At 45.0% G+C, this 13593-nt stretch overlaps 1 protein-coding gene across 2 annotated transcripts in view; it reads right to left on the bottom strand.

Moving 5' to 3' along the window:
• Window positions 1-13593, bottom strand: part of Uaca (uveal autoantigen with coiled-coil domains and ankyrin repeats) — an 84556-nt gene that overhangs the window by 17554 nt on the left and 53409 nt on the right. For both annotated transcript variants that reach the window (XM_021206225.1, XM_029543342.1), the window contains exons 5-11: window positions 13407-13464; window positions 12676-12746; window positions 12469-12575; window positions 8307-8494; window positions 6431-6468; window positions 3435-3512; window positions 1354-1461 (exon numbers count right to left, since the gene is read on the bottom strand). In XM_021206225.1, coding sequence (XP_021061884.1) covers window positions 1354-1461; window positions 3435-3512; window positions 6431-6468; window positions 8307-8494; window positions 12469-12575; window positions 12676-12746; window positions 13407-13464 — 648 coding nt within the window. The remainder of the gene's footprint in view (window positions 1-1353; window positions 1462-3434; window positions 3513-6430; window positions 6469-8306; window positions 8495-12468; window positions 12576-12675; window positions 12747-13406; window positions 13465-13593) is intronic.

Here is a 13593-nt window from a genome sequence, read left to right as displayed (position 1 = left end):
CTGAGGCTCTCTTAGAGTAGCTGAGGCTCTCCTGGGGTAGCTGAGACTCTCTTGGGGTAGCTGAGGCTCTCTTGGGGTAGCTGAGGCTCTCTTAGGGTAGCTGAAGCTCTCTTGGGGTAGCTGAGGCTCTCTTAGGGTAGCTAAGGCTCTCCTAGGGTAGCTGAGGCTCTCTTGGGGTAGCTGAGGCTCTCCTAGGGTAGCTGAGGCTCTCGTGGGGTAGCTGAGGTTCTCTTGGGGTAGCTGAGGCTCTCCTAGGGTAGCTGAGGCTCTCTTGGGGTAGCTGAGGCTCTCCTAGGGTAGCTGAGGCTCTCTTGGGGTAGCTGAGGCTCTCCTAGGGTAGCTGAGGCTATCTTAGGGTAGCTGACACTTTGGGTTTTCCTCAGTTCAACAGTAAGTGGACAAGTCAGGAGCTATACACCTGTGCGTCCTAAAGTGACCTCGCTGCGAGATGACACTATTGAGCCTAGCTCAGGCTACAAAATTAAAGAAGGTAGCATTGGAAAGACAACCATAGCATACCTCTTCCTCATGAACACAAATATCACTTAAGATGTCACCATGACAACTCATCCTGGATAAGATGTGCACTCCAAGAGAGACTCGGCTAAACTGGACCACAAGAATTCCCCTTTTCCTCAGTGACTTAAGGATATGTCTTACACTTGAAATTTCTTACACATGCATTTGAAAAGGGATTTTATTTTATTTTGATTATGTGTATTTATGTGTAAGCAGATGTGCACATGAGTGCAGGTGCCTGTGGAGGTCAGAGGAGGGAATTAGATCCCCTGGAGCTGGAGTAACAGGCTGTGTGGGTCTGGGCATGAACGCTGAGCCCTCTGCCAGAGTAGCACATGCTCTCGACTGCTGAAACACCCATCAGGCACACACCGGAGGATGCGCCACATGTCACTGCTTCTGGGACTCTGCGTGCAGCAGTGCCCCTGGACGACCTCCTCACTCCAGCTGGCTTCCCCTCAAAGCTCAGTGAAGCAGAATCTCCCACAAGAAGGCTCCTCAGAAGCACCATGGTGACCTGTCCTCTCCTCTAAATGACCACTGTCAGCCTGTCAACTGTCCAATGCCAATGTGTATATACATGATATATATGCATACATGTACACATACATATACACACACTCTAGATGTACATAACACACACACACACACACAACTGTCAGTGGAAGTTTGTGGTTCCTATAAGATTACAGTACCCAATAAGGGCGATTCGACCCAAGTGCACCTCCTTTAGTGCCTTGATGTAAAGAGAAATGCTGCAGGCGATGACTGACTGCAGATGACTGTTAGGGTGGTAACACGCTTTTGATTGTCTTTTTAGTTCAGACTATTTACCTCATTCAGCTGTAACTGTAAGCCATTGACTTTATCCAGGAGGATTCTTTGCTCTTGCTGAATCTTCCTCAACTTCTCTCTCAAATCTTCATTTTCAATCTCTAGATCCTTTAATAATAAAGAAAACGAATCAATACAACAGAGCAACAACACAGGGAGATGTTGAAAGCACATCACTACCACATGTGGATGTGCATCTAGAGAACACTTTAAAGAATAAATGATGGAAAAGGGGTTTGTGGGGGTTGGGGAGATGGCCCCACAGTTGGGTGCTTTCTGTTCTTGCAGAGGACCTGAATTAGGTTCCTAGCACTCATGTTGGGCAGATGCCACCTGCAACTCCAGCTCCAGAGGTACCCACCTTCATATGCACACAGGTACGTGTGCGCACGCACACACACACACACATGCACACACACTAAAATAAATATAAATCTTTTAAAAAGTTTTCTGTGCACTTTGCTTTGTTGGCAATGCTGAGTTTCAAGGTCAGGGCCCTGAACATGCCTGGCCACAAGCCACACCCCTCAGTCATATGTGATAGTCTCAACAGCTCTCACATGATTGAGAAATCTGAAAACCAACAGTAAAATCACTGCTGTAATAGCTGGTAAATACAAGCAAAACAAGAACACATATTTGTCACTGTGATAAGGGAAAAGGGCAGGCAACTTATGGAGACATAGTAGCAGACGGACGTGCATGCTTAGCCTTTGCTTTAGAGTCCCACACTTCTCAGAGCACTCCAGTCCGTCTCCCAAACTGATCCTCACACGATGGCTCTGACAGAGCACTGCCATCTTCCATACAGGGGCTCAGTTTACACGTTTTAGGTTTTATTTTTAGGTGAGTGTGTGTGTGTGTGTGTGTGTGTGTGTGTATTCACACCCATGAGAGTGCAGTGCCCCCGAGGCCAGAAGGGGAGGCTGGATCCCCAAGAGCTGGAGGTACAGTAGGTTGTGAGCCACCTTTCATACCTGTTGGGAACCAAACTCAGGTTTCTTGAAAAAGCAGTATGTTCTCTTAACCACTGAGCCATCTCTCCACCCCTGCTCCCCAAGCCCTTTTTTTGAGACAGAGTATCTCTCAGTAGCCCAGGCTAGCCTTGAACTCATGACAACTTTTGTGCCCCCACCTCTCAAATGCTGGGAACACAGTCATGAGCCACCTCATCCAGCGATAGTCTACTTTCTTAATGCTATACCACTAAGTTAAAAACCCAAACCAAACACTCTTGTTCTGTCAGACTGAAAGCAGTGTTCTTTTAGTTTGAAGGTAGTTCACTCAAGGACACTAATTAAGGTCCTCTCTACAATATAATCTATGTGATAATTCCTTCCGATAACTTTAGCCAATATGAAGTGAAAGTGCTGTTAGCTCAGTGGAATTTTTTTTTTTTTTTTGGTTTTTCGAGACTGGGTTTCTCTGTGTAGCCCTGGTTGTCCTGGAACCCACTCTGTAGACCAGGCTGGCCTCGAACTCAGAAATCCGCCTGCCTCTGCCTCCTAAGTGCTGGGATTAAAGGCGTGCGCCACCACTGCTCAGCTAATTATTTTTCTTAATCAAAACAAATACTACTTTAAGTTTGGGCTTTATCTCCTTAGCATTAGTGGCTCTCGCTGTAAGCACTGTAATTTTTCTAGAGTAAATGTAAATGTATGGTTTATATGGTAATAATATATATCACACATATATACTTATTTCAGTGTTATTCGACTTATTTATGTAAGATTCATAAGAAAAGTCAATTCCTAAAGAAGGGACTGGCACAAAGCCAACCGCAGACCATGAGAGTCTTCCTTAAGGAAGGTCCCCACGGTCTCACCTGCTAACCTGTGTAGTCTCTTCTCACTGTAACAACATTCAAATCATTTTTCCTCTTGAATTACAAGCATTTGTTTATTTAATTCATTTAATGTGTATGTGCATGTGTGTGGGGGAGGGGAGTCACTTGCAGAAGATAGGCCTTCTCCGTCTGTGGGACCCAGGGATGGAAGTCAGCTCAGCACACATGGCAGGCAGCAGGCGCCTGTGTGAGCCGAGCTGCGGCCTGTGGTGGTTTGCCAGGCAGGAAACAGTACCTGAAAGCTCTGGCGCTCTCTCTGCTCCCTCTGAGCTGACTTCACACTTCCTTCATCTTGAGTGTGTGACAAATTCCGCTTTTGTAAAACAGGAAAAAAACAGTGGTTAGGATGTATGAGGTGACAGAAAAGCAAACTTTCTCTCAATGTAGTGGTTCTCAATTTTCCTAATGCTGAGACCCTTTAACATGTAGTTTCTCATGTTGTGGTGACCTGCCCCAATTATAAAATTACTTTTGTTGATACTTCATAACTGTAATTTTGCTACTGTCATGAATCATAATGTAAATATCTGTGTTTTCTGACGGCCTTAGGTCACCCCCATAAAGGAGTCATTCCACCCCCAGGTTGAGAATCACTAAGGTAATGAATGGGTATTACACCCATACACAGGTCATTCAATGTTACACTTCACCATCCTCTGCCACAAGGTGGCAGTGTTTCCATTTAAAAATGCCAAATGGACCTCAATGAGCGATACAGGCATTAAGTAAATCAGAATTTAAAACCTCTTAACTAAAGTCACAAATGTTTAAAAATGAAAAAAAAAATGTATGAGAAACACAAAACAAAAAAGGCATTCAACAAAAAATTGCCGCCTGCCAGTGAAAGAACAAACTCATGTAAAAACATTGGTGGAGGGGGAGGAAATCACACTAAGTTTGAAAGACAGTATGGGCTTCTCTGAACAAGGCTGGAGCAAAAGTTCAAGGAGCCAGTGAAGGAAGAGACAGACAATGGTTCAGCTGCAGCTGCACAGAGCGCCGCAGAACTAAGCTGGGTATGCCTCTGCCTTTATACATCTGCTGCAGCTGAAACTCTGTTCCAGCTTAGCTTTAACAAAATCACAACGCAGCAGTTGGGACAAACACTCTCACGCACACCTATCTTTAAATCTGCACAAAAGCTAATCCAGAAAGGGATTTCTCTGTTCTTGAGTTGTTTTTATTTCTTAAAGCTGCTGATTTAATTCTCTGAGGGTCTATTTTTTTTCTGTTATATGAGGTTTGTTTAATCAAGCTTTAGAGCATCATTTCAGCAGGTCTGGATGCAGCATTAGAAGGCAGGGCTCCATTACAGAGTCCTGCAACCATCATTTATTTGGTCTGCACCGTCGTCCCAGCTTTGGTCACCAGATGGCATCCGACAGCTCTCAGGTCACTCTATTTGACTCTCTCTTCCTTCTTCCCTCCCTCACACTGTCCACTCTCACCCTGCCAGCCTCAAACGTACTACATCAGTTCTACCCACTAAGGCTCAGGAGACCCTTCCAGGCACCGCTGGCTTCCTGTGGCAGTGCCACATACTGACTGGGGCTTCCGTCCTGCCTTTGCTAGTCAGTAGTGCTGTGATGAGACACATCTAAAGTCCTGGACATGCAAAGCCCTTCTTAACCTGGCGCTGGCCTCCTTACACTGTGCATACCACTGCAGGCACACTGGCTTCGACATGCCCTCCCTCAGGAAGGCTCCTCTCACAGTGTATGCTCTCGGCTTTGTTATCCCTCTGTGCGGTCTTTTATCGCAGATCTGCCACCACACCATGTCTTCCCTGGCTCACTGTGCATCCCTGTTACTAACTGGAGCACTTCAGGAGGGCAGGGATCCAGCACACCACACATCCCTCAGCACTTAGAACGGTAACTGGCACCCTACAGGTATTCAACAAGTCCTCTACTGAACAAACGCCAGCCTGCCTTTGTCCACTACATTTGGGCTCTCTGACACTAGACAGACAGCAAAGAACAAATCCAATCTACAATTGATCTCTCTACAATTGATCTCTCTAGATATGTTCAATAAATCATAGAAACATGGGAATTGGAGCCATTTTGTCTTCTGTTCCCAGCAAAATATTGATTCCTTGCATTCACTGAGATAATCCTTACATCAGGAAACAAAGTTCCATTTCCATACTGACAATCAGTATCGCTTGATTTAAATACATGTGTATTCCAGAACTCTGCTCATTAGTTCATCTCATCAACAGGGAGGTCTGGAAGCAGTTGCTCCAGACAGAAGCATCAGCAACAGGCAAGACCCATGCATGAATACATGCTGCGTTCTGACAGAGTGAATGGCAGGCACGCTGCGGCTGCAGCGTGGCCTTCAGATGGTGTGACAGGGCAGACAGTGTGATGAGAGGGAGATGCTAGGAAAATACCTGTTCCTTCCTCCTCAGAGCTGGGAAGTGGCCCGACTCCCCAACTAGAGCAAAGCGGGGAGCCTGGAAGGGAGCGGCCAGCAGAGGAGGGAAGCTGCCGGCTCAGGCTTTGGAGCCAGGGTGTCGTGAACCAAACCCCATTCTAACTCGGAGAGATGAGAAGACAGTGTAAGAGTTTCACTCAAACTGGGATGCAAAGGGAGGCGGGTCACAAGATTTGTTAAAAATAGTACCAACTAAAGTGTTTTGTGGATCATGATATTTTTTAAATTAGTCAAGCCCCCCAATTAAATGCATCTAGAAAAGACACTAAAAGGAAATAAGACATTAACAGTGGTATTGAACTGTGCTCAGGAGGGTGTGTTGGCACACGCCTATTATTGCTGAGACAGGAGGACAGCAAGGCCAGGGTCAGCCTGAACTACACAGCAAGACTCCAAACACAGAAACAAACCCACTTTTCCCTTCATTTCTTATTTCATTGGAAGAATCTCCTCTAACAGTATAATCACCTTCGTCGTTAAGGCCAAAATGCCTTAAAGAGTCTCATAAGGTCCGCCTTTCGTACAGGATGAGGTGGGATGTTCAAGGCCCTCGTCAGGATGTGACTTCCTACTGGAAAGTAGGAGCCAAAGCCCCTTGCCTCATCTGAATAGCGCGGTATGACTAACAAGATCTCTTGCCCTGAGCACACACTTTGTGGGCACTGATTATCTGAGGGCAGACAACATGTGGTTAAACTCAAAACACCCACGTGTAACCACTGGCAATTCTAAAGACAATACTTAAATGGTACAGTTAAATAGTTTTTAAAAATGTAAGTAAAGGCACACCTGTTGCAAAGGCGGCCCTTTCCTCCAGAGTTCTCTCCCTAGGGATTTAAAGAGAAGACCTGTTAGACAGCAGCATGACGTAGGCAGAAGGCTTCCCCAACTGTACCATCAGGGTAACCTTGGGAGGCTTCTCCAGCCATGCCTTCAGGGTAACGCAGGCGCATTTGCATTCCCCAACTGAGTCGCACATCCAATTTTTACAGCTTGCTACTTTCTCCTTTATTCTCAAAACTTATGTTTAAAACGGTAGTGAGTCTGTCTTGCCTACCAAAATAGTGAAGATTTTTTAAAACGATGATATAAATAGAAAGGTAATTTATCAAGTTATGCACAAACTTAAATATGCATATCCTGTAACTGAGTAATTCAAATTGTAGGGAATGACGTTTTTAAAGATTTGCTTTTTTTTTCTTTATGAGTGTGTTGAGGGATTCAGGCGTACAGTGCCCACAGAGGCCAGCAGACCCCTGTGGAGCTGAAATTCACAGGCCGTTAGAAGCCACCCAACTTGGGTGCTGAGAACTGAATCCAGATCTTGTGGAAGAGCAGCGCGTGCTCTCAGCGGCTGAGCCATCTCTCCTTCCCCACGGACTAATCTAGGTGATTATAAAATATGTAAAAACACACACATTAGTAGAAACCTAAATAATTGAAACACCACCTACCTAAAGTTGCTTTGTTTAAATAAATGAAACTGTGTGTATCAATAAGAATTATGCTACAAACAAAATTTATGCAGGAACAGCCTTGCAAACGCATCATATACCCCAGCGGAGGTCCAGTTCAGAGTGAGGGCAGTTGACACGTGTCTTCACAGGTATGGAACGGACTAGAAGGGGTAGGCTTCGAAATGCTACTAGGGGCTCCCGAGAGAGAGAGAGAGAGAGAGAGAGAGAGAGAGAGAGAGAGAGAGAGAGAGAGAGAGGAGAGAGAGCAAGAGAGAGAGAGCATGAGAGTAAGAGAGAAAGAAAGTGAGAGAGCAAGAGAGTAAGAGAGAGAGAGAGAGCAAGAGAGAGAGAGAGCGTAAAAGCACGAGAGAGAGAGAGAGAGAGAGAGAGAGAGAGAGAGAGAGAGAGAGAGAGAAGCTAACTTTACTGAACTGTTCTACAGTTTCCAGCTCTTCCTGAAGAAACAGGCACATACCTGCCACAGGCATTTGGCACGTGCCTTCTTTAAAACTTTTTTTTTTTTTTTTTGACAGCCTAGGGCCAAGAAGGTGGGTCAGTGGTCAAGAGCATTGACTGTTCCTGCAGAGGACTCAAGTTCAGTTCCTGGCATCTGTTCTGGTGGCCCACAACTGCCTGTAACTCTAACTCCAGGGGATCTGATGCCCTCATCTGGTCTCAGCGGGCAACTGCACTAACCCCCAGACACATATACACATTATTAAAAGATATATATATATACAAACCCAGTACAAGCTTAGGATCTCTGTGGGGCCACTCTAGTCTACTGAGTTCCAGAATGGCCAGGACTATATACTAAGACCTTTTTCTCAAAACAAAGAAATGAAACCCTTGGTAATCTGATTGCCTCACTCCTCCTCATCAACATTAGCATGGGCCGTTTTTATGTGTCCATTGCAGAGTTAGTAGGACATCCCTGTTGCCTCCTCTTCCTCAGCTAGAGTTAGGCCGCGTTAGGCCGCAGTGGTCAGAGATGCCCTGAGGAGTCAGACGCCACTGTGGCTCAGCTACCTTGACACAGGAGTTCTGCCCCAGCCTCCACGGGGCAGCTCAAGGCTGCTCTGGCTCTGGGGGATCTCAGGCCCCCCTCTAGCCTCCACAGTACCTACTCCACAAACCAGCGCATAGACACACAGAATTAAAACTAAAACTTCAAAACATTTAAAAACATGTCCTTTATAGAAACCCACCGCCGCCTTTGATGGTGTTTTCTGATGCTGTCTTCAGTAGGTTCAGGATGTCCAGATTGTCACCAATTCTTGCGTAGTAAGAACTGTCGTGGCCAAGGGCATCCAGCAAGGTCAGGTCGGCACCATTTTTCATGAGGACTTCTACAGCGTCTCTGCAACCGTACTCGCAGCCCAGCATCAGAGCTGTTCTGAGAGCAGACAGAAAAACCAAGACCTTGTGGAAACTCCAAGGAATATTCCAGAAATACCCTGTTAGGAAAGCCTCCCTTCTAAAGAGCAGATGCCACCTCAAGAAGTTATATTTCCTACAGATTCAGATATTACTTCATCTTTTTGTATCTTCAACTCATCACATTTCTAAAACAGAAACCCTGTTGCTCTGTGTTTAGTGGCAGAGAGGGAAATCTAACTTCTTTTTGTTGCTATTTCCCAGCTTCAGACTCACTGTGTAGCAGAGAGTGATCTTGCGCCCTGTTCTCACTGCCCTGGCCCCAGTGCTAGGCTTACGAGCATGCACACCACGCCTGTCCTTCCGTCCTCTTTCATACTTTACCTATGTCAATCATTAAGTCAACCTAGTTTGTTCCAGCTCTTCAATGTCCTTATAACTACTGCAAAAATCTTCCCCAACTACAGTTGTCTGCTCAAAACCCAAATGTTCAAACACTTCGGTGAACTAACCAAATTCCCACACTTTCCCTACAAATCCCTCCCCCCGGGGAGGAGGTCAGATTCTGCTCTTGATGTCCTGTTTAAAGGAGTCTTGCTGGGCTGGGGACACAGTTCAGGTGCACAGTGCTCGCCTAGCATGCACAAGGCCCTGAGTTTGATCCCCTGTACCCTGCAGGCAGGGTTGTATGTGCCTGTGATCTTAGCACCCATGAGATAAGGGCCCGAGGATCAAAAGAGGGAGGTCATCCTTAGCGTCATGGCAACTGTGAAGCCAGCCTGGGATCCATGAGACCCAGCCCTAAGTAAATAAATAAATGAATAAATAAATAAGCAAGCCAATAAATAAGTAAAGCATAGGTGGGAGGATGAAAGAGCCTTGCTTCCTCGCAGGCAGGCCTTTCAGAAACTCACCCACACTATCATGAATCTATCCTATTTCCACACGAGCGTCTCAGCCTTGTGTCTACAGAGAACAGTCATGTTGCAGTACAACTAAGTTCCCAACTAAGTCAGGAGAATCCTAGAAAGCCTTGTCATATCCACCCTTACCACTGACGGAACAGACGCTCAATGAAATACTGGCAGATCCTGCATCTCTCAAAGTGGGTGAACTAATCTAATGAGTGACTCCCTCCATAGCAGATAAAATTACTGAGCCTATATCTACTAAACTGACTGATCCTATAGCTACTAATGTGACTTACCCTCCATCTACTAAAGCAACTGATCCCACACCTAATGAAGTGACTAATCCTATATCCACTAAAGTGTCTGCTTCTATACCCACTAACGTGACTGACCCCATATCCAATCAAGTGACTTACCCCATTGCCACTAAAGAAATTTATCCAATGTCTGACTCCTGTTTCAATTGTGAACACTGGATATCCTTGTCTTATTTTTCTATGCATGTTCTCTTCTGTAGCCACGCCCCTCTGTAACTGCTATCATAAACATCTATTCATAAACTAATAAAATTTTTCTTACTAGATTAAAAAATGCTAGAGATATAACATGAAGAAAAACTTAAATAGTGTCAAAAATTATATTTCCCAAACCATCTGCTACAAGCTTATACAAATATGAGCACCTCTCCTCACTTTGAGAGTGAATTTCCAGTGAAAGCAAAGTGCTTTGAAACATGTAAGGTCGATAGAAATATCAAACATTATACTGGAGTCTGCATGGTCACCCTTCTTTAATCCTAAATTTAACTTCAAAACCAAATCTTCTTCATTGTGCCTGGAATCATGCATGTGATATCTACATAAACAGGATAATGCAAAGATGCCTCAATTACTCAATCACTGGTGTCTTACTTAAGAATTTCCTTCTTTGAACTAAAGGGGATGTAACAGAGTGGGGAGGGCACAGAGCCATGCCAGAATATGATCAATATACAACATGTGCTTGTATGAAGATATCCTTATGTAACATAGCACTGTGTTCAAGGAATATATAACAAAAGAATTTTAGAAAACACTTCAAAAAGAAATATCTGCATAATAAAAACTCAAGCTAAAAACTCTGATACCTAAATACTATTTTATTATATCTGTCTACTTCCAATGAGTTACGAACAGTAGGATGCACATTTAAAAGAATAAAATTAAAGTAAATGGACATGTGTTAGTAATTATAAATACTCAGAAATTCTGGCTAAAAAATACTATAATAAATAAAACAATTGAGGGAATATTTTCCAGTTATTTGTCAACAGAAAATAACCAAAATCATGGTTCTTGTGTAAGTAAGCATTATGACATAAGTGATCAAGAAATGAGACAATTATAGATAGAAATTATCAGACCATGTCAACTGAAGTAGCATTAAATACAGAAGGAAATATCAATGAAGGGACTCTGCCCTGGCTAGGTTTGAGTGACTCCTGAACCAGCTAGGAGTCATTTGAAAAGCCCCAGCTGAGGGGTTATCTAGACCAGACTAGCCTGCAGGCGTACTGTGGGGGATTTTCTTGATTGTTAATGTAGGAGGTCCCGGCCCACTGTGGGCAGCTCCATGCCTAGGCAGGTGAGTTTGGACTATATATAAAAACTAGCTGTGTATGCGCGCCTGAGAGTCAGCCAGCAAGCAGAGTTCTTCCATGGTCTCTGCTTCAAGTTCTTTCTTGAGTCCCTGGCCTGGATTCCCTCAATAGTGCTCTGTAAACTAAAATAAACCCATCCCTCCCTCTCCTAAGCTGCTTTTGGTCAGAGTGTTCTATCCCAGCCACAGGAAGGAAACCAGGACAAGCATTTAAGGCACAGAGTGAACTCAGGCCTGGAGGCATTACTGAGCCCTGGCAGGCTAAGGGGAATCCCCAAGGAAAACCCAAAATGGCTCACTGTCAAACTCCAGGGTTCCTAAGAGCTACTTTGATCTCAAGATATTCTCTCATGTAAAGAAACAGACTGTAGATATAATTTTCTAAATTCTCTTTAAGTGTGCCTAGAACATTAAAAACCTTTAGAAAGTTTTAAATAGCCAGGGTAGGATTTCTGTTTTCTTAGGTTTCTGACCCAAATATGGGCCCTACAGTAGTGAGAATTTTGGTTTCTTTAAAAAGGCAGTTATGGCCAGGTGTGGTGGCACACACCTTTAATCCCAGCACTCAGGATGCAGAGGCAGGCAGATTTCTGAGTTCGAGGCCAGCCAGGGCTACACAGAGAAACCCTGTCTCAAAAAAAAAAAAAAAAAAAAAAGGCAGTTATGGGGGCTGGCGAGATGGCTCAATGGTTAAAAGCACTGACTGCTCTTATGAAGGTCCTGAGTTCAAATTCCAGCAACCACATGGTGACTCACAACCACCTGTAATCTTTGGGCCAGAGCAAGCAGGGACTGAGCAAGCAGGGCTGACCAGAGCAAGCAGGGTTGACCAGAATGAGCAGAGGTCCTAAAAATTCAATTCCCAACAACCATATGAAGGCTCACAACCATCTGTACCGCTACAGTGTACTCGTATACATAAAATAAATAAATCTTTAAAAAAAATAAAAAGGCAGTTATGTTAGGGGCATATGGTTTTGTTTTAGTCCCAGGTGTGGGAACGGGGCTGCTTCAGATGTCCACAGCAGCTGACTATGACTTGTAGCCTGTTCTGCAGGGTCGTGATTCTGCCAGATGCAGGTAGTTGATGTTTGGAATTCTGGGGACTCTTGAGAGGGTACAGAAATGCCACTGCTCCCCCTGCTCCCACTACTCCATTACTGTTTGCTGGTTGGCAATCTCCTGATGATAAAGACTGGACTTACCCCCAAGGAACTCGACACCCTAATCAGCAGTGGTCCAATAACCTCAACGCCCCCTTTCCCTCCTACCTAGTGTTGGGAGGTCGGCGGGATAGGGTGGGGAAGGATGGTAGGGAAGGGAACCCAATACAAGTCCAGTGACACCCAGCATTCCTCGGAAGAGAGCTAGGTGGGAGGACCATGTCCTAGAAACAGCGGCACAGACCTGCGGCTGCTACAAGGAACCTCTACAAAAGAATCACCTGTTTTGTTTGTCTCTGGAATTGACATCCGCCCCTCTGTCTATCAGCAACTGACAAATGGTCGGCCTGCACATCTGAGTTGCCAGAACAAGTGGTGTCCGCCCGTCCTAAGCGACAAGAAAAACAGACGGACATTAAGGCAGGAGTCTTCCAGGAAGCGAGTGTCACAACATGTCACTTGAAACGAGAGGAAACAACCCAACTTACTATATCTTTGGCATTCACGGAGGCCCCGTGGTCACAGAGCAGCTGGATGCTGGAAGGACAGTCTGCCATGGCTTGGAGACACAAAGGGACAGTGACAGTGAATACCTGCTGACAGGGGGAGCATTCCCAGGTCCAAGTAAGGCAGCCTAAATACTACACTCCGAAAGCTACCAAACTCCACCTCCTTCTCCCTCAGCCTAGCACAGAAGAGGAGCTCTGCAGAACCGCAGAATTACTCATTCACTTTGTACTCCTGGCCAACAGGAATCTGTGTTACCCCTTCTTACCTCTCACCTATCCACCCAACTGGCTGACCTGTAAATATTCACTGAATAAATCTTTTATTTCAAGGCTTAAGTTCTACTTTACTTTTAATTATGTGGGCATGTGTGTAGGGTGGGGGAACGGTGTGCACATGCATGTAGTCCCCATGGAGGCCAGATGAGGCCATCAGATCCCCTGGAGCTACTGTTAGCCACCTAACATGGGTGTGAGGAATTGAACTTGGATCCTCTGGATGAACAGCAAGTTCTCTCAATTGCTGAGATATCTCACCCCTGAATGAATCTTCTTCAGCTGCAATTAGTAAATTTCAATTTTAAGCATACAAATTTGTTACTATTTTTTTATCCACCATTTATCCAAAAGAATTCATATTAAACCCTTAAAATGACTTTCGGGGATTCGGTGTATTCAGAAACCACCGTGTCCGGGAGGGACTCTCCGCTCACCTGCGTCATGAAGGGCAGTTCTTCCCTGAAGGTCCACATGCTCAGTGGGACAGTTGTACTGTTGAGACAGAGCGACGGGAGGATGTGGGAAGGCTTTGTTTTAAAATTCAAGATCCACATTCGTGTGAACAGCTGTTATTTAATCTTAAAATATTCCACTTATCAAAGAAAGTAAAGACGCTCAGAC

The sequence above is a fragment of the Mus pahari genome, chromosome 10, assembly GCF_900095145.1.
Source record: "Mus pahari chromosome 10, PAHARI_EIJ_v1.1, whole genome shotgun sequence".
Lineage (NCBI taxonomy): Eukaryota > Metazoa > Chordata > Mammalia > Rodentia > Muridae > Mus > Mus pahari.
This window is presented reverse-complemented; position numbering and strand designations above follow the sequence as displayed.